The sequence below is a fragment of the Esox lucius genome, chromosome 18 (genome assembly GCF_011004845.1).
Source record: "Esox lucius isolate fEsoLuc1 chromosome 18, fEsoLuc1.pri, whole genome shotgun sequence".
NCBI lineage: Eukaryota > Metazoa > Chordata > Actinopteri > Esociformes > Esocidae > Esox > Esox lucius.
The window spans coordinates 13,988,773-14,014,271 of NC_047586.1; the positions used below are offsets into that span (position 1 = coordinate 13,988,773).

Genomic DNA, 25,499 nt, shown 5'->3' on the forward strand with positions numbered 1-25,499 from the left:
TGGGTGTTTTTTATGTATTTATTTAAAGACCATACCATTACAACCAATACAAATAACATGACAAAGCAAATAAAAATTAGGGATACAGACTGTGCTGTGTATTACATTGATTTCAAGCTTACAGGAGACGTGAAGATTTGACATTAGTAGTATGACATTGAGGAGAGAGTCCTCCCACCATCTTAGATAAACAGAGATTAATTTTTCTTCTCTTGTATGATTCATAATCCCAGATAAATAATTTGATGAGTCCAGTAGTTCAGAAAAGGATTTAAGTATGAATATGGCAATATTCTGGCAAGGGCAGTGTTGACAGTTACTACCAGTATACCACTGATGGTGGAACCAGTTTATCACTGATGGTTGAACCAGTAATCCAGGACAGCAGAATCCCAGCCTTCAAAACCTAAATCTTTTTAAAGACTGTGTAAAATGTGTAAAGAGTGTGTAAAATGACTTCTTAGCTTCACCCTGCACCCTTCACCCTGCACAAAATTGCTAAAAAATTTAATTATGACTCAGAAAACATTCTGTGCAAAAGTCTAAGTAGGATTATTTTGGTTGTAAATATATTCACCCAAACTGAATTTTATGAAATTATAGGAAAATGTGGTATCTCAAGGATGATTCCTGGATAGGGATCACATCATCTTCTCTGTCCTTATTCAGATAATGTCCATCTGTTTTCAGAGACAAAAAAGTCCAGTGCTGAATCCATGATTATGGTTGATGTAATCTTTTATCTTTACAGAACACTACAACGATTGGTAGCCAGCAAACCTCTCAAGCAAATTCAAGTGAATAAACAAATCAGTGTGTTGTCAAGCTGTCGGGTGGTCCTCGGAATAATTGCTAACAGGCAACCTTTGCATGTTTTCCTCTGCCTTGTGGAGGGAATAGAAAAATGTCTGCTGACTTTCAACATAACATGTAGCTTGGGAAAGTGTTATTTTGAGTTGTAGTTTGTAGTTTTAGGCCATTTTCTGATGAAACCTGGCATACTCTGGCCACCTCAGGAGAGAAATCCTTGAAGATAGAAACTATTGGGTAATGGGCCTCTAGAAACGTGCATCATGGTGATCATGAAAGCAATGACCATGATTGGGTGACGGATCTGAGCTGGGTTGAGCACTCAGATAGGCAGCAGTCTGTAGGTGATCCCTGTGGAGTGTAGAAGCAACAAAACACTGTTCCCATGATCTCCATGAATCTCACTCTTTTTAGATAATTGCTACTGAAACGGTCCTCCGCTTTAGCAGTCAGCATCCTGTTAGCTCTTTATTTTAGGCAGAGAGGTCAGAACGGGCTAAATGAATTTTAATCATAATTAGAAGCGTCCTGCTTTTCCTTTGGCAAGCACAGCTAAAGAATTACACCTATTGTAATAGCCACCAGGAGGCTTCTGCCTAACCAAGTACGTGGATAGACAGGCTATCCACAAGGGCGTGGTACGGTGTACATTGCCTAACAAGGCTACAGTCTGTACGGGATGAGAAGAGTCAATATGCATAATAATAACACAATGTTGACTAAAAATCATATAAGCATTTATACATTCGCAGTTAACTCACACTTTAAAATGTATTCATTATAAGGTAAACAAAAGATGTGACGTCATCACATAACGGCGCCCAATGTGCCCCTCTACAATTTAAGAATAATAATTTGCAAAACACAGTTTAACTATGCCAAAATATTTTTACAATTATCCTCAAAATCTTAATTAGACATAGTTTACTATCATACTGATTTCACATAACTGTCCTGCATTCAGCATAGAGCAGGTGAACCACCCGACAAATGAGCGTGATTTCGCGGCTGGTGGTGTTGCGTCAACAACCTGCCGAGCGCTTGGAGGCGACGCTGATCCGGCGGAGTCCGCGACTCACTCACCGACAGAAATGCGGTAACAGCAGCATCGATATCCACACCCGAAGAGCATGTTATTTTTTTGGACCCAAGACACGGGAAGGATGTGTAGCCACATTTGAACACAGACGTAATTGGCAAGGAATTGAGCCACGGCTATTGCTGTCTATTTGATGGTGGCATCGTTTGCTTTTTGGTGGGGAGCAGCATCTGGAATATTGTAGGTAGGTTGCATGACTGTGCAATGGCTTCAATAGGCCTATAAGAATATTACATGTAGCCTAGGCCTGTTTATCATGAAAATGGTCTAGACCTATCTTGTTTTGTGAGGTTGGTAATATATTTGGTAACAAAACGATAAAGATCAAGTTCATCCAGTAGGCTAGCGTGCCACATCCTATTGAAGCTATATCACGCCTATTTAATGTTAGCATACATTCGTATCCCAGCATTCCGTGCATGGCATTTCCAACGGTTGAATCCTTTGCCAATAGCTAATAGTATTTTTTGCCTTAGAATGCTATCACGTTGTTGGCCTATGTAACAGCATTAAGGCTGGGCTGGCTGTGGGTCATTATCGTTAGAGTCGGCTAGACTTCTCATGATGCGAGCATTCCGCACCAGCTGCGCTGTGGGGTTATCAAATTGAAGGCATTTGATTGTCACTGTCAGTTGTAGCCTATTGGAGATACGGGCCGGGTCGCCTCAAGGACAGATTTAGGTTGAGCTTGAATGTAGACCGCATGGAGATCGAAATTAATGTATATGCTTTCATATTTAGGTGGAGCTTCAATGTAAAGCAGCATTTTAATTGCCATGCACGTTACATTCAAGCGCTATCCAATATGTGTTTCATTTAAGCAATCCGGCAGGTGTTTCCATAAAACCGGCAGTTATCATATTCAAATGCCCTTATATTGGTAACTGCTTAGCTGGAGCTGGTGCCAAATGCTCAGATCAGTGAGAAGCGGTCATCGCTAGTTCCTATAGGTTGGGCTGAACCCCGTATTATGTCCATTTTTCTTATTATACATTTATTTTAAACTAAACATTAAGCTTAATCATAACCAATATGTTATCCTCATGCCTAAAAGATTGACCTTAAATTAAGATAAATATTTTTTTATCTGACCGTCTACTGTATATGCAGAATCTCAATTTGTGGCAGGAGTGACGTCTGGAAGGTTTTGAATGCCCTATTGGCTACTGAGGCCTATACTGGAATGTGGAAATGGATGCTGTGATTGGTCTTATTATAAACATCGATTTTGTTTTCGTTGTTTCAATTTAAGGTAGTCCCATGTTGATAAGCGCTATTGCGATCACCATGCAGGACAAAATTGCAGGCTCTGCTGTTTTTACTGTAAACCAGCTTTGTGGTGTGGATTCTAGTTATGGACAAACAGTTTAACTTGGGATATTACAGTGGAATTACATATTATACAAAACTATGGTCTTCAAAATATGTATTCAGAATTTTATTGGCAAAAGCAGCAGCTATTCTTCCTCTGGTCCACACAAGAACATAAACGCATAGAACTTTAGCAGAAAAAATCTTAAAGAAATTTACAAATTAAAAGGTCCTGTGAAGATTGACTGAAAACAAGTCTGTAAATCTACTGTATAGCTATTACAAAGACCGCCTCCCCATCTTTCAAATTTTTCTAAAGTTAACGTTATTTCCTTAGTTTTTGTGTCTGAGCAATACCACATTTGTCCATTGCGGAACGTGGGACCAAATTGCATCTCACTGTTGAAAGACAAGCATTTAGAATACAGACAAAAGGCTTCTGATGTTGTTGGCTTCTATCAAAGCCGTTCTCCATTTCACTGTATGGCTGTGCCTTGCCATGGCAGTCTGTTGTAATTTGGGTCATTAATACTTAGACGGTATTTATCAAATTAGTCTCTTCCAGCAATCCTTTTTCTTCCACAACCGCCAACCTGTTTGTCATCCAAATGTACCAGCCAAGACGTATTGACTAAAGCTGGGTGACACAGACAAACACCCATATCCCAGTGAATTTCCCAAATTAATGCAAAAACAATCAATATAACAAAACATTTACCAAAGTCATGTTAATCACATTTTATTGTTCAATTAACCTTTCAACTAATACCACAACTATGTCATTCACTCCACTTTATCCGCTTGGTAACCTGCTCCCCTTCAAAGCCATCACTGTGCTCTTTGCACTCTAGTTAACTTGCCCTTCCTAAAAGCTGGACACCAGATGAATTGCTACAAATTATTTTACCAGTCCCTCTTACGCAAATACAACCATTAGATCACTTCTTAAAACCTGCTGCTCTGATAGTTTCCTGCACTTTATTTAACCTGACATGCATTGACCCCAACAACATTCCATAGTTTGATGGCCACAGCACAGTAAGCCGTTTTGTAGATTGCACGTGACCCAATGTGACATACTGTGTTTGTCTCGGGTGTGTTCCAGGATGAAAAGGGGTTTCCTGGGGTGTCTGTGAAAATGAGCGTGACATCATGGTTCCTTGTCAGCAGTTTGGGCACCCGCCACCGTCTCCCACGGGAGATGATATTTGTGGGCCGGGAGGACTGTGAGCTCATGCTGCAGGTAGGTGACTCTGTCCTCTTATCGAATGAACACATTTCTTCTCAGGTGCAGATTAAGGAACTTAGGCTAGTGCTGTCTGTTGGTGTGGCACACGATGTGGTCATCTTCATGCCTCCTCAAATTGCTCAAACCGCAGACAGTGCATTTATCTGTCCTCCTTGTCAAGACGTGCTGAGTTAGTTGGGCCATCGGTGTATGCTGTCTGGAGAGAAGAAAACAGAATTGGCCTGGTCAAGCGATTGTACAGTGCAATAGCATTATCCTACGTTAATCAATGAATCAAGGGCTCAGTGAAACATCCTAGAAATCCCAGATGTTTTACCAAGTGGATGTTGATAAGGACATTGCCCGATTACGGCTAGCGCTAAATAACTTGTTGACGTGCGGGTGGAGCGGCAACAATGTAAAAAAAAAAGTTCTGATGAATGTGCCTGGAAAGACGTGAAATATATGCTTTTATTGATGGCTTGCTTAACTTACTTGTTTCAGCCTTTTTTCGGTCGACCTCTGCCCTGGATAACTGAAATAGCAACTTGAGATGTCAATTCAAGAGATACAATCTGATTTTATGCTAAAGTATGACAGTTACTATGAATAACCTGTCATCCGGCCCAGTTGTCAACAAAAGTCTTAAACTTGAACTGCAATGATGAACCTTGAGCGCAGTGAGTTGTCAGCCATGACATGATCTGACCTCCCCCTGATTGTTTGTACAGTATATATAGTCCCTGGCAGTTGCCGTGGCGCCGGCTTAGATATCCTGACGATGCAGAGTTGTCAGCCCCGCAGCTTCCTCTGATGTGGCTTGCCGTTGCCAATAGCAATGGCTGAGATTCACTTTTTCCCTCACACAGCGAGTAGTGGGCATGTTGCCATCCAGGAACAATATTATAAGATTGACGCTTTCCTTTCCACTTCATGTATATAGTGTTATTTTTTTTGAAAAATAATTGCCAGCCATGTCTTTCTCAATGCCTGCACTTTTAAGTATGCCTCCTCATCCCATGGTACCCCTCTGTATGAGAGAAAAGCCTCCTTTTGTGTCTAATTTACGCCCCTCCATAATGTTGGCCACATGTATTACCAGGCCTTTGTCCTACCTGCCAACCCACGGCCGTGTCTGTGACACTGCGCAGCGCTGTTCATCCCCTTTATGCTAACAGGTGAAAGCTGCCTTGTACATACAGCAACAATGTTGGTATTGTGAAGGTCAAAACTCGGTTAGAAATGTATGACGTGCTGTTGTTTATTTTTTTAACGCAATCAGTTGCGTTGATGTTACAATCCATTGAATACCGTTACAGTGCCTTTACGAAGTTACTATTTAATAGTACGCTGTAGCCCATAGTCATTTTCATGTTATATATCGCAAAATAGTTTTTTTTTCAGTGTTATGGTGACCCCACCTTTTCTAGGTAATGACCTAGGCCAGGGTTTTGTTCATTTAAAAATAAATGATTTCCACCTAAGAACTTGGTCATAGTCATGACTGGGTTGGAACACCACCCTGTCTTCTGCACCAGGCTTCAGTGAAAGCCTTTTGACATTGTTTGATTGTGATTTCTGTGACTGTCCCAATAACTTGGCAAGGAAGAATGCCTCAGGGCTCCGGGTTTGGCCAGTTTCCAGATTGCCCTACCTTCATGCAAAAATGATGCTTACAAAGCATAAAAATCTGCCAGTCGGGTAACAAAACAGCCATTCTAAAAAGCAGCCGCATATTCTCATTCTGACACAACGTCAGTATTTGAACAAGCCTGATATTCTTGTTTTTAGACCAAACAAATATATTGTCCTATTTTAAGAATCAAAGCTGTCTGAATTAGAAAATGTCACTTGTGTACCTCCAAAAGGTCTGACATTTTCTGCTAAAGGAGGGATGAATAAAGACATGAATGTCCTAAGCAGGTCCTTTGATTAAAGAGAGCACTGTATGCCTGAACCTGTTTGAAGTGTTTGGAGTAGGTAATAGGAGAGAGAGAGAGCTTAGTCACCGGTAATCACCGGTTTTCATTATGAGGATGTTCTGTTTAAAAATCTATTTTTGATTAATTGTAGGGCAAAGATTTAGCCTGTGGCCCCTTTTTTTCAATTAAATTAAACTCTGCTGAAACTGTTGAATGTGTTGTTGAGGGAGAGACACAAAACAGTTATAAGTTAGAAAAATCACTGTTGATTGACAGGGGGCACATATTTTGCCGGCTGGCTGGCAGAAACCATGCCCGCAGTTTCACTGTAACTCAGTTTGTAGAGCAGTGTGCTTCTAATGCCAGAGGTGGGTTTGAATCCCACAGGGGTCAGTATCAGTGAGAATAAGTTTGGTTACTTTAGTAAAAATAATTTTAGATGAATTGTAGGGCATAGATTTTGCCAGTGGTTAAAAAAAGTGGTGTCCCCTTTTGTTATTTAAGGCCAATCCGTTTTGCATAATAGTTAGAAGTAGGATGTGACTGTAAAGTAGATTTTACTCATCATTGATTGCAACTGCCCAAAGTCAACTAGATATTCAGGAGTCTTCCTCCACTTCACTTGAAGAGGCCTGTTGGGCATGCAACTCTCAGATTCATGAGACAATACACAGAACCCAAAATGGCTTTTTAGAACATGACAACACTTTTAGATATTAATAACTAAAAAAATGTAATATTATTTAGATGGTGATATGGTAATGAAGGTATTCTGCATAGCCATGTCGCACAAAAAAGTAGCAGGCGTGCCATGTGTCTCAGTTTGATGGGGATGTCACTGTGAACTTTTTTAAAAGTAGCTAGTCCAGTTCTCAGATGGAGTGGATCAACAGGAGATGTGTAGCTTCATCTAGCTATGTAGCTTCTTTGCACCAGTTTTCACTGTTGCAGAGTTGAGTTCCCCTGGTACAGTGTCCTGCAGCATGCAGTATAGCCTTGGGCCTTCATGGAAAATAATCTTGCAATTTGCAGAGCTGAAGAAGGTACATTATACGTAGGAATGTTCAATAGATACTTCTTAATGGAATATATTATAATTTTAAAAGTTTTTACTGTAGAGCACAGTTAAAGCCAGCATGTAGCCTAGCGATCTAATCCCTCAGCCGACAAAAAAGTTGGTTTATAATTGCTGCTGTGGTTTGGTCAGGAAAAGAGATAAAAATGTAACTGGGTCTCTGTTTTTCTCTTTCCAGTCTCGAAGTGTGGACAAACAGCATGCCGTCATCAATTACAACCCTGTCACCGATGAGCATCTGGTCAAAGACTTGGGCAGTCTGAATGGAGTAAGTACCCAGCAAAGGGAGGGGCAAAAATACATGCACTTTGGATAAACTGTCTTTAGTACAAGGACATCACTTGCTACACAGACAGAATGAGATAAAAGACCTGAGATATTTTGGTGTTCTAGTAAGTGGTCCTATGCCTGTCATAGTAACTTAACACTTAATGGCATTTGTCTATTTAACATGGGTGTGTTTATGTTTGCTTAAAGAAGCGGCAAATGATGTCCAATGAAGACAGTTGGCTATGTTTATACAATAAATAAAAGGCCACTGTACTGTGACTGTGTAAATGCTGTGTCTTCAGTTGTTTTAACTGCTGTTAGTTATTTCAGATAGTCAATAAAAAGTAGTGTTTCAGATGGTTTTGGGATCTGGGACGAGACTGTGGTCCTTTGCATGCCAGGATGAAGATAAGCTTTGACTTGGTTTTGTGGGAGTTGACTTCCCATAGGGGTAGGTGGCTGACTGAAGAGCTACTGTAGGTCAGGTGTGTAACATTGCCTGAAGGTAGTGGGCAGTTCTGATAGGGTTTATTATTACATACATATCAGCCAATCAGCATTCAGAGTTTGAACCACACAAATTAAATGTACAGTTTTTCCTCAGTCGCTTTGGCTCAATTTTCAAATGAAGTCTAAATCTCTGAACAATTAATTTCTCATTCACAACAGATTTGAATTTCTTATTAATTTAAGCAAATTGGCATGTGTGCAAATGAGTACATGCAATTGTCTACAATTTGCATAATACCTACTGCATATGCACATGGCTTGCTGAAGTGATGAGTTAATTCTCAATGAAATTGTCATACTCTTCAACTTCTAAACATTCTTTCATCGTGTGAGCCATCACATGCAAAATGATCCATTCAATTATCAAAATCTGTCAGACATACATGTATATTCCATAAATATCTATGATATGGAATGTTTGTAATGTCTGCTAAATTGGCAAATTACCTGCCAGGTGACATAGTAATAAAATAGGAATTGCCAGGAGATTTTTTTCCACTGTGCATCACATCAGATGTGATGTTGACAAATCTCTTGCCAGGATGAGCGACAGGATGTCCACCAAGAAGATGGGAACTTGTAGTGTTACGTACCATGAGAAGGTACAAATCATTGTTTTTTACAGAGCTACCATAGTTTTTTTCATTGTTGTCATTTTGTGGCAAATTTTCTGCTCACTGCCTATGACTGTGTATGTAAGAAATATGTAAAAATTGACATGCAAATGTGAATTTTCTCTTTACATGTAACACATTGCAAAATGTACTGTATACATACAAATGTACATATCCTTTTTCTGTGTACTACAGTATGGTACAGTATTGACTTTTCCCATTAAAGTTTTACTTATTGTTGAAACTGATACACAATGGTATTCAGCTAGACAACTGACATTCCTGTATATTACAGTAAGCAGCAGTGTCAAATAAAAAATATTTTGGTAGCACTGACCAATTTTCTGACACAATAAATACAGTATCTCACAAAAGTGAGTACACCCCTCACATTTTTGCAAATATTTGGTTAAATCTTTTCATGTGACAACAGTGAAGAAATTACACTTTGAAATGTAAAGTATTGAGTGTACAGCTTGTATAACAGTGTACATTTGCTGGAAGTCACTGGAATTTCAACATGGTACCTCATGGCAAAGAACTCTCTGCATGGCTGTCGTCCCAGAAGCAAGCGTCTTCTAAAGATGATGCAAAAGAAAGCCTGCAAACAGTTTGCTGAAGACAAGCAGACTAAGGACATGGATTACTGGAACCATGTCCTGTGGTCTGATGAGACCAAGATAAAGTTATTTGGTTTGGATGGTGTCAAGCGTGTGTGGCGGCAACCAGGTAAGCATGGTGGTGGGAGTGTCATGGTCTGGGGCTGCATGAGTGCTGCTGGCACTGGGGAGCTACAGTTCATTGAGGGAGCCATGAATGCCAACATGTACTGTGACATACTGAAGCAGAGCATGATCCCCTCCCTTCGGAGACTGAGCTGCAGGACAGTATTCCAACTTGATAACGACCCCAAACACACCTCCAAGACGACCACTGCCTTGCTAAAGAAGCTGAGGGTAAAGGTGATGGACTGGCCAAGCATGTCTCCAGACCTAAACCCTATTGAGCATCTGTGGGGCATCCTCAAACGGAAGGTGGAGGAGCGCAAGGTCTCTAACATATGGAGGAGTGGAAGAGGACTCCAGTGGCAACCTGTGAAGCTCTGGTGAACTCCATGCCCAAGAGGGTTAAGGCAGCGCTGGAAAATAATGGTGGCCACACAAAATATTGACACTTTGGGCCCAATTTGGACATTTTCACTTAGGGGTGTACTCACTTTTGTTGCCAGCAGTTTAGACATTAATGGCTATGTGTTGTGTTATTTTTAGGGGATAGCAAATTTACACTGTTATAAAAGCTGTAAACTCACTACTTTACATTTTAGCAACGTGTCATTTCTTCAGTGTTGTCACATGAAAAGATTTAATCAAATATTTACAAAAATGTGAGGGTTGTACTCATGTTTGTGAGATACTGTAGGTTTTGAAGCATTAATTAAATGTTTTGGGTGAGTTACTACATTTTGCAGACATGCCATAGAGTTCTGATGTCCCATAAACAGTTGTGACGATTGTGCTTATAGTTTAGAGAAAGTTTTAAAAAATGAGTCAAAGTGATTGAGAAAAACTGACATGGAAAATCGTAAGATTGGAGCAGGATGCTATCTGTTAAATATTTCACAGAGCTGTTTGTTGGGCTGCTGATTTCGACTTCCCTCAGTAGTGGGCAGGCAACATGGAAACATGCCAAGTATCTTTCACTGGACTGAATTGATCATTTCAAATTAACACTGCGCTACTCTTAGGCTAAAGGCCTGTATCTAATGTCTGAAGCGTTAGATTTCTAGCAAACATTGCTAGTATAAATTGGATGATTGATGCACATTGTGTATGTTTGGTGTGTATCAGGGATGAGTGGTGCACATTGTGGATGAATGGTGCACATTGAGGATGATAAGTGCACATTGAGGATGAGTAGTGCCCATTGGGGAAGAGTGGTGCACATTGGGGATGAGGGATGAACATTGTGAATGAGTGGTGCACATTGGGGATGAGGGATGAACATTGTGAATGAGTGGTGCATATTGTGGATGAGGGGTGCACATTGTGAATGAGTGGTGCACATTGTGGATGTGTGGTGCACATTGTGAATGAGTGGTGCACATTGTGAATGAGTGGTGCACATTGTGAATGAGTGGTGCACATTCTGAATGAGTGGTGCACATTGTGAATGAGTGGTGCACATTGTGAATGAGTGGTGCACATTCTGAATGAATGGTGCACATTGTGGATGATTGGTGCACATTGTGGATGAGTGGTACACATGGATGAGTGGTGCACATTGTGGGTGAGTGGTACACATGGATGAGTGGTGCACATTGTGGGTGAGTGGTACACATGGATGAGTGGTGCACATTGTGTGTGAGTGGTGGACAGTTACATTTTGCCAATACAAGACCATGTTGTTTACATGTGTAACAGCGAAGCGAACTGCCCCTTCCTACCTTCAAGCTATGTTTAAACCATATACCCAAACGTGAGTACTGCAGTGTGGTGTCTCTGGTCTGTTGGTCTTCAGTGCACTATGGCAGGGCGGCTACATCCCAGTTGAAGCTCTTCTTTTTCTAGCATGTTACTCTGGATAAGACGTCTTTTTAATGACTAACATGTAAATGGAAACAGTGTACGATTACCTCGTGAAGACTGTTGTTTTACAGTAACCAACTGTGTTGTGTGCCCCTCTAGACATTTGTGAATGACTTGAGGATTCCAGACCAGACCTACATCACCCTGAAGCTGTCGGATGTCATTCGCTTTGGATATGATATCCTTGTACTTAAATGCATGATCCTTCTGCCGTATTCGGTACTGTATAAAAACGCAAAATAAATCGACAATGGCTTTGAAGTTTGATCGAGATTCTTCTATTGATGTTTGGGCTGTTTTCTTAACTTAATATTCACATTCCCATGTATACGTCCTGGAGAGGAGCCAACACAAGGTCCCAGAGGAGGCGCTCAAGGTCAGCTTTCTATGCTAAAGCTAACTTTAACAATATCAAGCACAGCTGCAGCCCTCAACCTTAACAAGGGCTCACTTTTCAGACCATTCTGGTCTCCCGTCAGTTCATTTAGCTGGATCTCTCTTGGACAGCCTGAGTCCATTTTGCTAATGGATAATGTTTCTCTGCTGTTTTAGCACGAGAAGTACACCAGTCAGCTTCAGATGGGTCTGAAGGCCTCAGAGGGGAAGAGGCCTGAACACGTGGGCGAAAAGACTAAGCTGGAGAAGGCAGACAGGAAGTCTCTGTCTCAAGGTGAGTTCTAGCAAAAGGCTTCAGACAATTTCTGTCCGACTTGAGAGGTGTGACAGGATTATCTCGTCAAAGGAGACATCGTCACTATCAGGGATGTTAACAAATATGTGCACAGAATCAAGCTATTTCTGCTTATTGGACATTTCTGGGATCTTTTATGTCATGCTTGTGACACTGGGACCAACGCCTGTGGCATAAATATTTCTTTGTGTACATAATTTGATATGAGCTCATGACAACTCATGGATTGCGTGCTTACTGTCTGTTTATTTCACTGCTTAAAGAGGCCGGCGCTACACAGCTGTTTAACAAGGCAGAATATCCTAAATTGAATAGGTTTAATCATTTTTATTATCAGCTGCGACTCGCCACTACTTGTATTGGTATTGTGTGTGAGGATGAAGAGTACTTAGCTTTGCTCCGCTATGTCACTTGATGTTGTCAGCCTCATCCTATTTCAGTCAGAACATGTTCCTCCACCCTCTTTGTCAACGCTCTCTTTCCCTCCATCTGCCACTTCACGATCCCTGTCTCTAATTCCCCCTCTCTCCCTCCCCCTCTCTCTCCCTCCATCCCTCTCCTCTTTCTGCCTCCCCTTGGCTCTCTCTCTCTCCTCCATCCTGTTATCTCCCACTGTGGTGGCTGTATTTGGTCACATCCCGTATCCATAGTGATGGCTGGCGCACCCATGGTTACTGTGGAGCTCTGCAATGACGGCCTGCTTGGTTCTCGCTCTGTGTCATTCACCCACCCTCTGCCCTGCCAAGCTTTCTGCCAGAGGGTTCATATAATCCTCCCACCATAAACGGGTCATGATCAACTATTGACTAACAAACTAACGACGGCTGATTCAAAAGCTTAGTGGGGATAGGCTTCCTGGGCTTTAACCGCCTTTCTCCTGTGGATGGCTATGCTGACACAAGTATAATCCAGTGGAATACAACAGAATCTGCACTTTAAAAAGAATATTATCGCTATTTTTGGCTTACTGCAACATCTGTGCTGAGATTAAGCCTTGACCTACTGTGAATGTATTGGACTCACTGAAGGAAGTACAGTTTTATAAATATCATGCCATATGTGCATTTTAGCACACATTTTCAAATGTAATTTCAATATAGTGATATAATTTTTCATTATACTCAATGTTTTTTACTTTGTTCACATTGACTACCATCAAATTACGGTTTAGAGAACATATGCAGACTCTGAACAAATGAATATGTAACTCCCCTTTTTAACCTTTTCCTTTCAAAGTATTTAATGTACTTGTTTGTAGCTTGTTGTAGAATTTTGTGACTTTTTCTTCAGTAAAACAACAATTTACTGAATAGATTGATTCACAAGAATCAGATTGTATATTGCTGCAGTCTGGTGATTTGATGTATCCAATCAGTGACAGAAATGACTCATGCCTTTTTTGGTGTGTGTGGTGTGTGTGTTCAGAGGTTCCAACCTCCCGGCCCACCCCATTGTATGGCCAGCCTTCGTGGTGGGGGGAGGAAGATGCCGCCAGCAAGGCTGACGGACACAGACCAGAGGATGGTCACTCGGGTTAGTCCCAGCATTGTGGGTGATGTCAAAATGTTTGCTGGTCCATTTTGCAGAAAGGAGGTAATACACGGTTGGTCTTGCTATTCATTTGTAGAGATTCAGAAGGAAACATCAGCCTTAGATCCGGAGGTGAATGGCTCTTTGTTGGAGTACAGGGATCACCAGGGCAAGTCCATCTTTCCCTACCACCGGGAGCCCAGCTACTTTGAGATCCCTACAAAGGAGTTCCAGCTGCATCCCAAGTCCCCGGGGGCGGAGCTCCATGAGATTCCCACCAAGGACACAGACACGCCCCCTGCCCACGCCCCTCCTGGTCCCCCCTCCCACACTCCCCCTGTGGTGCAGAGCCATGCCTCCTTCACCATAGAGTTTGACGACTGCACGCCGGGCAAGATCAAGATCAAGGACCACGTGACCAAGTTCTCCTCGCGCCAGCGGAAGCAGCAGCAGGCGTCCGGGAAACCCCTGGCCTCCACCCCCACGGAGGTGATGTCAGCGGAGTGCAAGGTGGTTGACTGGCTGGTGCACAGTGACGTCAGCATGATGAGGAGGCGCCCGACGTGTGAGGATGTTTACAGTGTCAAGAGTGACCAGGCCGTCAATATCAAGAGCCTCAAAGGTCAGTGGGTGGTTCTTTCAGGGCTGTAGATTTCTAGACATTTTGAAGTTGTGAGGTATGCGAAAGGGGCTGTTTTTGTGTTTCCTGTCCCTCATTTGGGGTTTGAATTCTTCTGTTTTCCAGGGCACCACCACGACGATGGGACACAGAGTGATTCTGAGGACCCGGTCTTAGGGAAAGGGAAGCGAACCATGTCACACCATCGGGTCCAATCGCAACAGTCTGTTCAGTCAGAGCATTCACAGTCTGAGCTTTCAGAACCATCACAACAGACAGTGCTGTCATATAAGTTAGTACAGTCAGAACAGCCACACCAGGCAGTTCCGTCGCAACAGACAGTCCAGGCAGTTCCGTCAGAGCAGTCCGTTCCCTCACAAAGGTTACTCCAGACTCAGTTCTCTCCGCCCAAATTGTCCCCAGTCTCTCCTGTGGCCCCTGAGAGGCCCCTGTCCGAAAGCCCGCCTGAGGCTCGTTCCCCTCCTACGGGCCTCTCTAAGCCCGGCCCCCAGGAGCCCCTGTGCCAACAAGCCTTCATCATAGAGTTCTTCGACGACAACCCACGCAAGAAACGCTCACAGTCCTTCACAGCCAATCCCGCCCACGCGGACTCTTACTCCGCCCTTAAGGCCAAGCTTGAGAGGCGGAAGGGAGGGGAGAGACCCAGCTCCATGCACGGTCACATCCCACCCACCCAGCAGGTGACGCTTCCTCTGAAGGGCCAGAGTCACGGAGGCCCCCAGAGGTCTAGCTCCTTGAAGAGGGAGAAGACAGAGGAGCCCCTGAGCGGAGGCAGTGCCTCCTCTTCCTCTGCCTCTGGTTCCGGGCCTTCCTCTCGCGCCTCCTCTGGCATCACCATCAAGCCTTTTGGCAGTGTGGGGAAGAAGTCCAAACTGGCCCAGGAATTTGCAGCGGAGCTCCTGATTAAGGACGCAGGACACAGAGCCTCGTCTCCCAGCAGGGATAAGACGTCTCCTCCTCCCATGTCAGCTCCCCCGGTGATGATGGTGTCACCCTCTCGCACCCGCATTCCATCTCCCTTAGATCCCCCTTCGTCCGTCTCGTATCCCTCCACCCCCATGCCACCTCCTGTACCGCGTTCCTACTCTCCAACTCCGGCCCCTCTTTCTCCGGTCCTAGCCCTATCTCACCCTCCCTCTCGCAGCCCCGTCCAGACTGGTTCCCCAGTCCACTCAACCGTCCCCTCCCAACCCCCTCTGATGCCCCCGGTTCTGGGGATACGTGGCGTGGACCCTAAAGCCTCCAGGGTGGTGAGGAACGATGAGGAAGACAGTCTGAGTGATGCTGGCACATACACCATAGAAACAGAATCCCAGGACAAAGAGGTGGAGGAGGCACGCAACATGATTGATCAGGTGAGATCATAGCAGCCGGAGGTTAACTGCAATCTTAGTCACCATTTTAGAAGTATTTTGCGACGACCACGTTACTGTTTTGTGTAACTGTTGAACTTTTTACTTTTGAAGACTTTGGATTCTGTTGTTAAAGTCGATATTACAACATGGTGTCTATACCCTGCAAGCAGTCTGTGGAAAAAGTATGACAATAATCCTTACTTTGGTTTAGTTTCCCTGGCATTTTGTCTTCTCCAAATGATAGCTTTTTGATTATTATATTGGTCTCATTTAAGCCATTATACCAATATTGGCATTTCCAAGCATGATGTCCAAAAAACCTGTAAGGGCCCTTGAAATGCTTAGTGTGATCATATAGCTGACAATATTTACTTACACTCTGATTAACTGATTGGATGGCCCAGTCCCTTACCCAAATTAACATTTACATTTAGCAATTCAGCAGGTGCTCTTATCTAAAGAGACTCTGTTACAGTCTGTTACAGTCAGGGCATTATCATAATTTCCATGTTATTTTCACCTCACAATGTGACAATATCCAGAATACAGGACAGTCGTGTTTTGCACTGCACAGCACTGGGTCTGTACATTCTCTGATTGTAACCAGTAAATACATATAACACACAATAAACACGCCAAGGGATGCATGCTTACGACTTCCCCTTCCAAGTTTCCCATCCCACCCCTTTCCTTCTTGCCCTCGCCAAAGTGCCATTGTCCCTGCTATTCTCCTACCTACCTCATGCATGCTCTGTCCCTCCCTGACAGGTGTTCGGTGTCCTCGACTCACCGGAGTACAGTGGTGCCGGAGTGTATAGGCCCATCATAAATGATGGCAAGGACGAGCTGGCAATGCTCCGACCTAGCGACGGTAGCACTGTGGATCAAATAGCAGAAGTATCTATGCATGGCTATAAACCAGCCGGCCTCGGTGGGGGCCCCTCAGGCCCCATCCAGGTAACCTCACTGTCCTACGCTACGGGAGAAATAAGGGACCTAAGACGTTTGCACGTTCCATCCCAAACCGCGCATGTTGGTCATTTGTCCATCCTTGATACCCCCCTGGGCTCCTACAGGGCCTCTCACTACCGTGTGAGGATTGTCCTTGGGGTGACGTTAGAACGTTGGATCTCCTCCAGTGTTGTTTTCTCTGTAACAGCCTGGAACCCCTAATAGTTTCCTCCACTCTTTCAGTTGCAGTCTTCTACCATTGTGTCACTGGAGGAGGGGCCAAAGTGGGTTTCTCGCTGGGCCAGTCTGGCAGACAGCTATGCAGAACCAGGATCTACTCCGCTTCAAGGGGAGTTTGCGGAGGGAGGTGAGTTATATGCAGTCCTCCCGTGGACGTCTCTGGCTTGGCACGCATGTGAGCCAACTGAAAATAACTCGATGAACGTGTTTCTCTGTCCTAGATTTGCGATTGATGAGTCGGTCGATGCCTAGCCACAGTGTGGAAAACTCTGAGTCAGAGGGGAGCCAGGGTTGTCGGATCAGGAGGCTGCTTCCCCAGGTTCCTCCTGGGGACAGAGAAAAGCCAGAAAGCCCCACCCCAAGCATCCTAATCCGCCACGAACCCCATTACCCGGAACCTGAGTGCCACCTTGACAGGAGTGGTGTTGTGCCCCAGCGTCAAGACAACGCGGAAAGGCTGTGCGTTCGAGATGATGTGGACCCAGACAGCCTGAGTGACGCCAGCCGCTCTGACGATGGCCCTTTACTGGAGAGGACCAGGAGGAGCCAGGGGAGGAGTAGCACTACCTACCCCGGCGACACTGGACCTCAGTATAGAGGTCAGGATAAGCTATCGCCTACGCAGTCCACCAAGTCCACCTCCTTCTACATTGGGTCTGAGGACAGCGGCATAGGCAAGCTGGACCTGGCCCCAAGCTCTGTTCTCTCTCAGCGGTCCGAGAGGGGTCGAGACACTCCCGCCAAAACCTCCCCCACTACGGTCATCATAAGGCACCTGAGCAGCCATGAGCCCCGAAGGCCTGGCGTCAAGCCCAACAACTCAGCCCCCAACCTCTACTCCCAGCAGGACAAGGACTCAAAAGATCTCAATAAAGACGCCCTAGGGACCTCCTCATTTGTCAGGCAAGAGAGCTTCACCAAAGAGCGGCCCAGCGATGACGTCCAGATCAAGAGGCTCCCCCACATCTCCAGTCATCCCACCCTGAGAGACATGGAACAGGGTCGAGAGACACCCCAGGACCCACAGCCCTTTCTCAGGGAAGCAGCCGACGCCACCCTCTCCTCCCTGGAGGCCAAGTTCCCCTCCTCAGGCTCCGGACGAAGCTCTAAACGAGGAGGGTCCTCCAGTCATATGGACGACTCTCTGTCCGGAGAATCCGACGTGGATACGGCCAGCACCGTCAGCCTGGTCAGCAACCAGAACGCCCCGGTCACCACTGGTCCTAGGAAGAGCACGACCGTCGGCGGCCCCCAGAAGGAGAGGTCCTCATCCGGTTCGTCCGTCCAGACGAAGGGTCACCGCCAGCCCACGGCCCGGGAGCGCCTGTCCGAAAAACGGCGTAGCCATGCGGCCACCGGCGACGGCTCCGGCAGTAAGGCAGAGCAGTCTAAGCGTTTCCAGATGCGCCGCAGCACGGGCAACCGCGGGTCTCTGGACTTAGCAGAGGGTCAGCACTGGCCCGACATGGCGTCCGACCACGAGAGCGGGCCTCGAACATCCAGCCGCAGTAAGAAGCACACAGCTCCCCTGCAGAAAGAGGACAATGGGAAGACCCCCCGGAGCGCCGCACAGCAGGCTCTGATCCGCTCCAACAGCCTGTCAGCACCAAGGCCCACCAGAGCATCAATGCTTCGCCGAGCCCGCTTGGGGGAGACCTCGGACAATGAGGGTGCTGAGACGGACCGGGGGTCCCAGAACTCAGACCACATCGGTGCCCCCTCCAAGGTGTCCGCCGACGGGAAGAAGCTCCTTTCCAGACTGGACATCTTGGCAATGCCCAGGAAGCGAACAGGCTCCTTCACTATGCCTAGTGATAACGAGTCCTCCACCACCACCCCTTCAACCAGGCCTGGCTTTTCTAACCGTGGCGCAGAATCCACTGGGCCAGTCAGGAAGACATCAGTGGGTGAAGCAGGGTCGAAGCAGGGGTCCACAAAAGGGGCCAGTGCCCCTGGAAAGCAGCCAACAACCCGCACACGCTCCAGCAGTGGTAAATACTCCAGCGCAACCAGTGAGTATCTTTGAAATGACAGCGAAGTAACTCCTCAATCTGGATAGCCATTCTATTATATAGCACAACAAAATGCATAATATTTTTTGCCGGAGCACGTAAGCGGACCACAGCCAAGAACAGCAAATGTTTCTTACTGAGTGCATGACTGACTGACTGACTCCCCATTGTTACATAGAGTAGTGGTTAGAGACGTGGATTGCCTTTTGTGCGACCAGTGTTCGATCCTCACCTCCAACAGATCAAAGTATGCTTTAGGATTTGTTCAGGATAGACAAAAACTTCGCTGGCTACAAGCTTCAGTAGCTACGTTATATAGTAAGCTGAAAATAAAACTGTTTACGGTTATGTTGCGACAATTTCTGGTGGATTTTTGAAGTATGCATCCATGCATGCTTTTTGGGGTGATATAGATCACAACAGTAAAAGAGTAGGTGTCTCCACGATTCTCTTGTCTTTTCACTTGACGAAAACATCAGTTATTGTCACCTATATTGATAGTTATTGTTTCAGAGTCATTCACGAATGAAAGAAAAACGAACATGTTGAAATTGCTTTGGAAGTGTAAAGTTAATGTCTCATTAGCAATTGCTCAATTCTTATGACTATTCAAAGTAGTTAGTAGATACTAGTAGGCCTATTACTGGCTAATACGTTGTTAAAATGGCCAGTGGCAACATTCACAAAGGTTCATAGATATTTGTGGTTGTAGGTAAACTTAATAAGAAAGTTAGTCAGTTTAACATAAAGCTTAATGCAGTCTAGCGTTATGTTAATGTGTGACAAAATGATCTAATGTCTAGACAAAATTTTATGACCAGGTAGTAGGCTATGTCCCAATCGGTCCTTACAGTAATCTTTCTAATTTAACGTGTTGAATGTAGTGTATACACCCTGTTATACATGTTGTTTGTTTGGATGTTAGCACATTTTTGTTTAGTGGCCTAGTGGTTAAAGACCCAGCCTGTCACATAGGAGACCCCGGTTTGAATCCAGCCAGGGCAACAACATTCATTATTTTTTGGGCTGGCCAAACTAGGCTTGCCTGGTTACTTTTCTTGTTTTATACAGAATTCTTATTCATTATTTAAAAGTCAGATGTGTGATCATATATAAGATTTGAGTGCACAGAAACACACAGCCAAAGGGTATTGAAGCACGGTCTGACATTAAGGTGAATTTACCTTTTTCACCCTTTGTAGGGAATCTGAATCTCTGGTGAGGTGGCTTCTGGTACTTCAGGCTGAATTGTGGCTTGTCCTATAGGAACTCGGTGTAGTTCCTTCTAGCACTACACTGATGTTGCTGATCTCTAATTAATATAGTAGAATGGTTTGTGTGGTTGTCCTTTTCTATGTGAGTGAGTGCATTCAGAGGTGAGTGTATATGAGATGAGTGCATTAACTGTAAGTCACTCTGGTTGCTATGTGACTAAAATGCTAAGGTAGTCACCGTGCACTGATGTCCTTTGCTGCCTGCTGCCATTTCCGTAGAAACACAACTCCTGGCTCGACATCTCTATAAGCAATTTTTAATTTAGAAATTGATATAGAACTACACCTACTCATTCAAGGGTATTTCTTCATTTTTACTCTTCTCCACATTGTATAAATAATAGTGAAGACATCAAATCCTTCACTGTGTGGTCCAGCTCATCCCAAATATGACTGTTGATACTAATAATGTGAATCTGTTCCTGTCTGAGAAATTATTTAGAGTGAATTATGTTTTTGGCTCAAGCGGCCTGGGGTGGTGCAGTGGACTTGGCCACTGCCTCCTGTGCACATTCACTGCTGCAGCGTGGGTTCAAGTCCTGTCCCGTGCTCTTCCTGGTATTATCCTGTTACTTTTTTCTGGAAGGTTATCGTCGAAAGCAGAAGGGTTCGGACTACACCTCCACATCAGAGGAGGAATACGAGGCCAGCTCGGGAACCCCAAAACACAAACGCTCCTCCCATACGTCTGCTGCCACACAGACCCCCAGGGCCCAGAAAGAGAGACCCACAACAGCCCAGCCCAAGTCCTGCTCCCCGGAGGCCGTGGAGGACGACATCCAGAATGAGGCTGACCACTACCAGAACTGGACCACACACAGCGCCGAGATAGCAAAGTAGGGTGACATATGACCCTCGACCGTGTGTCAACTGAAACCACTTACTAATCCTTGTGATTGGCATGTGCCCAACATTTCTTCTCATGTTGTTCTATGCAGGCTCAGTCAGGACTTGGCCAAGGACCTTGCCATTCTGGCCCGCGAGATCCATGATGTGGCGGGGGATGGGGACTCCCAGAGTTCTTCTGGAATGGGCACCAACCCTTCCCCCAGCTCGGCGCCCAACACGCCTGGGCCCGCCTGCACCGTACCCATCTCAAGCCGGGAAGAGGTGTGCTCTCCCACTAACCACAGCACACTTCCAACAGGCCCCTCTGACCAGCATCCTTTTGGAATGTTTCAATTCATAGTACAACCGCAAAGCAGCCTGTGGGAATATTTATCCCGCTCTCAGTTATTTTAACCAACAAAATATATTACACCAAAACTCTGTACATCCTCAGTGACACGTGCAAAGGATCATGAGCATTTCTCTGTTCTTTACTGTACAGAGTCCATATACATCTTTGCGAGGGGTCTTCCCATCTCAGGTGGATAGCACAGACACATCAAACAGTCAATTTATCTGTCTCCCTTTTTCTCTCTCTGTTTTTTCTGTCTCTCTTTTTCTCTGTTTTTTCTGTCTCTCACTCCATCTCTGTTTCTGTCTTGCAACGTGTTTCTTTTTTTTTTGCCCCTCACCTTCCACCTCCCATACTCTTCACGCTACCATCACAAATCCAAACACCTGTACGTTGTTGGATCATCATGCTAGGAAATCATTTTCTTTTGACACTGCGGTGTTCTTTGTGTTCTCAGTGAATGGTTAGAGTGACAGATTTTCAGGACCTCATCTGCATGCCTGGCCTGCTACAGATTATTACGCCAAACGTCACTGCATTAGACAGGTTTTCACGTTCCGCTAGTGCCGCTTTGTTCCCGGGCTTATATCCCAGCCAAACTAAAATTCACTGCTCACAGTTCAACTGCTCTCACCACCTGCATGTTGACTTGGTGCATGTAATCACAAAGCACTATCCACGCTTTGATTTGTCTCCACTACTATAACAAAGATATTCTAACTTCTTACTGTCACTGCGCCGTTGAAATTCAGTAGAAGGCCTCCCTCGGTGGTCATCATGGTCATGCCAGTTGTTCAGAACGTGCGGACCATGCGCTGATTCTACTTTCTTTCCAGCTGGTCCAACATATCCCTGAGGCCAGCTTAAACTACCAGAAGGTTCTACTATCGCCAGGTTCTACTGCTGTCATGGACCTGGATCCTAACATGAACGGCCAAGACACAAGCTTTAAGCCACGGTGGAACCGTGAAGAGGTCACTTTCCTGTCACACTTATTTCTCCTCCATTTTAGAATAGTACTTTTGCTGCCAAATAATTGGAGACCTAGCTATATCGCAGTGACAGAGCTGACTCATGCAGAAACAAATGGGCACTTTAGTCTACATAAAAGAGCTGTTGCAGTTAGTTTTGGTCTGGTGGGAATTAGACCAAAGTATATTAATGGAAGTGAAATTACTTTGTCAACGCTAGGCCTTAATGTTTGCCATTTTCTCCCTCTAGGTGATTTTAGACAATCTGATGTTGAATCCTGTTTCTCAGCTCTCTCAGGCCATTCGGGAGAACACGGAACAGCTGGCTGAGAAAATGAAGTATGATAACCTACTGTCATGTACCTTGGTTTTCACCTTACTCGTCTTACTGTATTCAACAAACACTTGGTTTTATTTCTGGTTGACTCTGTTACAAAATACTTTGTGTTTTTATCATTCAGAGTTCTATTTCACAACAAGACTGAGGCCTGGGAGGAGATTGAAGCAAAGATCAATGCTGAGAACGAAGTTCCCATCCTCAAGACATCAAATAAGGTACAACAGTGATAACCAGCCATACATCTGATGTTGGTGGCCAGGGAAATATTTTTATTGTAACCTTTTAAATGATTATGTCACAGGAAATATCCTCCATCCTAAATGAGCTGAGAAGAGTGCAGAAACAACTAGAAAGTAAGTTACACCTAGGCCATTCTTGTAGTGTTCATTTCTTTGTAATGTGTACAGAGAGTTGAAATACTGAATTGCTTTTCCTGTTTGACCTATTCAGAACATTTGAATAGATCTAAAAACATCAATCAGTAGGTCCACTGGATCCACTGACTTTTCTGTTGCTTCTCTAGTGATCAACAGCATTGTGGAACCCAGTGGAGCTGCCAGTGGGAACCCCAAGGTGGCAGCGGTGGCGGCTGCTGCTGTTTCAGGAGGACAGGGCACCAGGTCCCCCTCACGGCAGAAGAAATCCCCCAGTAAGCCTTCTGGGACTGGGGATAGACAGCGTGGCGCTGGCCCCTCAACCAGCCCGACCACCTCCAAACCCAACAGCAACGAAAACACCAAGAGGACCACCAGAGGCCCCAAAGGGGCGAACCTTATGTCCTGATCAGTGATCCCAGGCTTCTGTAGCAACTCCTGGTGGTGACTGACCCCATTCACCGTGCTGTCATTTGTAATGTAAAAACCAATGACACAGTATACTGTACATGCGTTTTGACTGGTAAAGATAGCTGAGTACCGCTGTCTAGAATTGCTTCCTCCACATTGCACAAGCTCAACTAAAAGTAGGTAAAGCTGAGTAAAATAAGTTGTAACTTGCTTTAATATGTGGATTGTGTACAAAATAATATCCATATGCCTTGCCTACTTGTCCTCTACTATGTGCAATGTGTAGTAGGCCAGTACTGGTTGCCCATGTAGCTCAGATGAGACAGGCTACAGTGTTGCACATTTGTTTCCATATTGTGAATGTGTGATATGGCAAAACAGCTCCATTACAGAGGCTGTTTTGAGGGATTCTGTGCTTGTCTTATAAAATAATATTAACTGAATGTTGCTGAATGACTGGATTATTTCATTGCTTAGCAGAAAGCTACTGAATGACCACCATCACTCTCCCTTTTTTTCTCAAATTGATTGTCTGCTTTTGTGAAAATACCTAGAATTATGTTCTATATGAATGTTGTGTATACACAATGTTAGGATAGAGTGTGTCATGAAATGTTCTGATCCAAAATCAATGCATTATTTATACACTACACCATAGAGCATTGGAGAAAGGGGAAAGCATACTTGGCATAACAATTTAATATGATGACTTTTATAATGATTTAAGTTAAGTTGTTAATCATCGATGAGGTATTCAATGTTGTTCTGTGATAACGATCTTTGGGTGAAAGTCTATCAGTAATGAAGCTTCGTAGTTATGGTTTCATGTTCTTGGCACTGGCACTATATTTCCATCAGGGTAGTGTATATGGTACTGATGTAGCTTGTTGTTCTGGTGTGTCTGAATGAGAGTGTTTGAGGGACTATATGCTTCAAATTAGTAAAATTGGCCCAAAATTGACATGCAGTCTCCTAATCTGACTATTGTACTGTGCTAGCTATGAAGTTAGCTATGATCTGTTCTTTGTTGTGTGTGTGTGGGTGTGTGTGCGCGCGTGTGTGCGTGCACATTTCCTTTTCAGGACTAAAATGTTCTGACATTTTCAAAATGGTTTGGTCAGCTTATAGATTAGGTTTAGAAACAATAGTTTTAGGCATACAGATCAGTGAGGACCTTACTGCTACTGAGTTGTGTGGTTGTTCCACCTAGGTAATTTTAAAATGTATGCACTGTTAGTTTCTCTGCTAAATGACTAAAATCAGAAATGTTTATGAAAATAGGTTTTTGAATGAAAAAAATAAGTTAGTCCTGAAAAGTCATGATTGTGTGTGTGTGTGGGGGGGTCACCTTCATTGTAGGTGTTGTTTTCCAATGGGAAAGTTTAGCTCCTTCATCTGTGGAGGTAGTTGGGACAGTTGGCATTGTGTGAGGAATGCTGTATACATGTAAGTTAAAGAATTAAAACAGACAAAAACCTATTTTAAAACTATTTTGTGAAAGTGCATGTGTAACATAATTATCTAGTTTAGTTGGGTGAGAGTTCAGGCTAGTTCACCAAATGTGCACTTTTTCTTTTTGAGATAGACCTCATAACCCGTGGGTGGAACTAAAATAAAGCATTATGATCAATGAATACATAAACATGTTGCTAAAATGCAGGTTTAAAATGTGTTTATGTTTAAGGGCAGACTGTTTTAGAATAGCGCTTTGATTTTGGTTAGGTACATACGCCGACAACAGACCAACTCTATGCTAAATGCAAAGCTTTTTTTACAGTCATAAATGGTGCCATGGTGTTCATTGACCTTGACGCCACTGAGAAGGAAGTTGTGGATTATGATTGGCTATTGCTTTTGTCATTTCTGCTGCTAAGGGTGGCATCAGCATTGGGCTACCTGCTTCTCAGTATACATTTTGTTTCAGTTACAATGCATGTAACTCAAGTATAATCTGTTTACTATTGAGGAAAAAATGAACTGCAAAGTGCAAACCAAACTATATGTGAATGTTGGGTGTAAGTCCAATTTTTTTTTTATGACTTAAAGTTTATGGTCTTACTGAAAGCTGCAATGTTGTTTTTAAATCAAATGGTTATGTTCTTCCAA

The 25,499-nt window shown here is 44.2% G+C and overlaps 1 protein-coding gene across 4 annotated transcripts; it reads left to right on the plus strand.

Annotated features, from left to right (window-relative positions):
* Positions 1–1,460: 1,460 nt before the first annotated feature.
* On the plus strand, positions 1,461–24,668 carry si:ch73-212j7.1 (centrosomal protein of 170 kDa protein B). Of its 4 annotated transcripts, XM_020055995.3 has the most exons (20): positions 1,461–2,093; positions 4,326–4,463; positions 7,624–7,713; positions 11,524–11,602; positions 11,742–11,800; positions 11,977–12,094; positions 13,541–13,648; positions 13,743–14,267; positions 14,391–15,640; positions 16,409–16,597; positions 16,835–16,958; positions 17,053–18,843; positions 20,704–20,953; positions 21,056–21,227; positions 21,448–21,486; positions 22,134–22,271; positions 22,519–22,607; positions 22,730–22,823; positions 22,910–22,961; positions 23,132–24,668. In XM_020055995.3, exons 2-20 carry the CDS (start codon positions 4,359–4,361, stop codon positions 23,389–23,391), a joined length of 5,532 nt encoding a protein of 1,843 aa, XP_019911554.2. In that variant the 5' UTR covers positions 1,461–2,093; positions 4,326–4,358; the 3' UTR covers positions 23,392–24,668. The 4 variants fall into 4 exon arrangements, with proteins under 4 accessions (XP_019911554.2, XP_019911555.2, XP_012993940.2 ...); XM_013138486.3 differs by lacking the exon at positions 21,448–21,486 and having other exon boundaries at positions 1,462–2,093; XM_034287963.1 differs by lacking the exon at positions 16,409–16,597 and having other exon boundaries at positions 1,462–2,093.
* Positions 24,669–25,499: the final 831 nt, after the last annotated feature.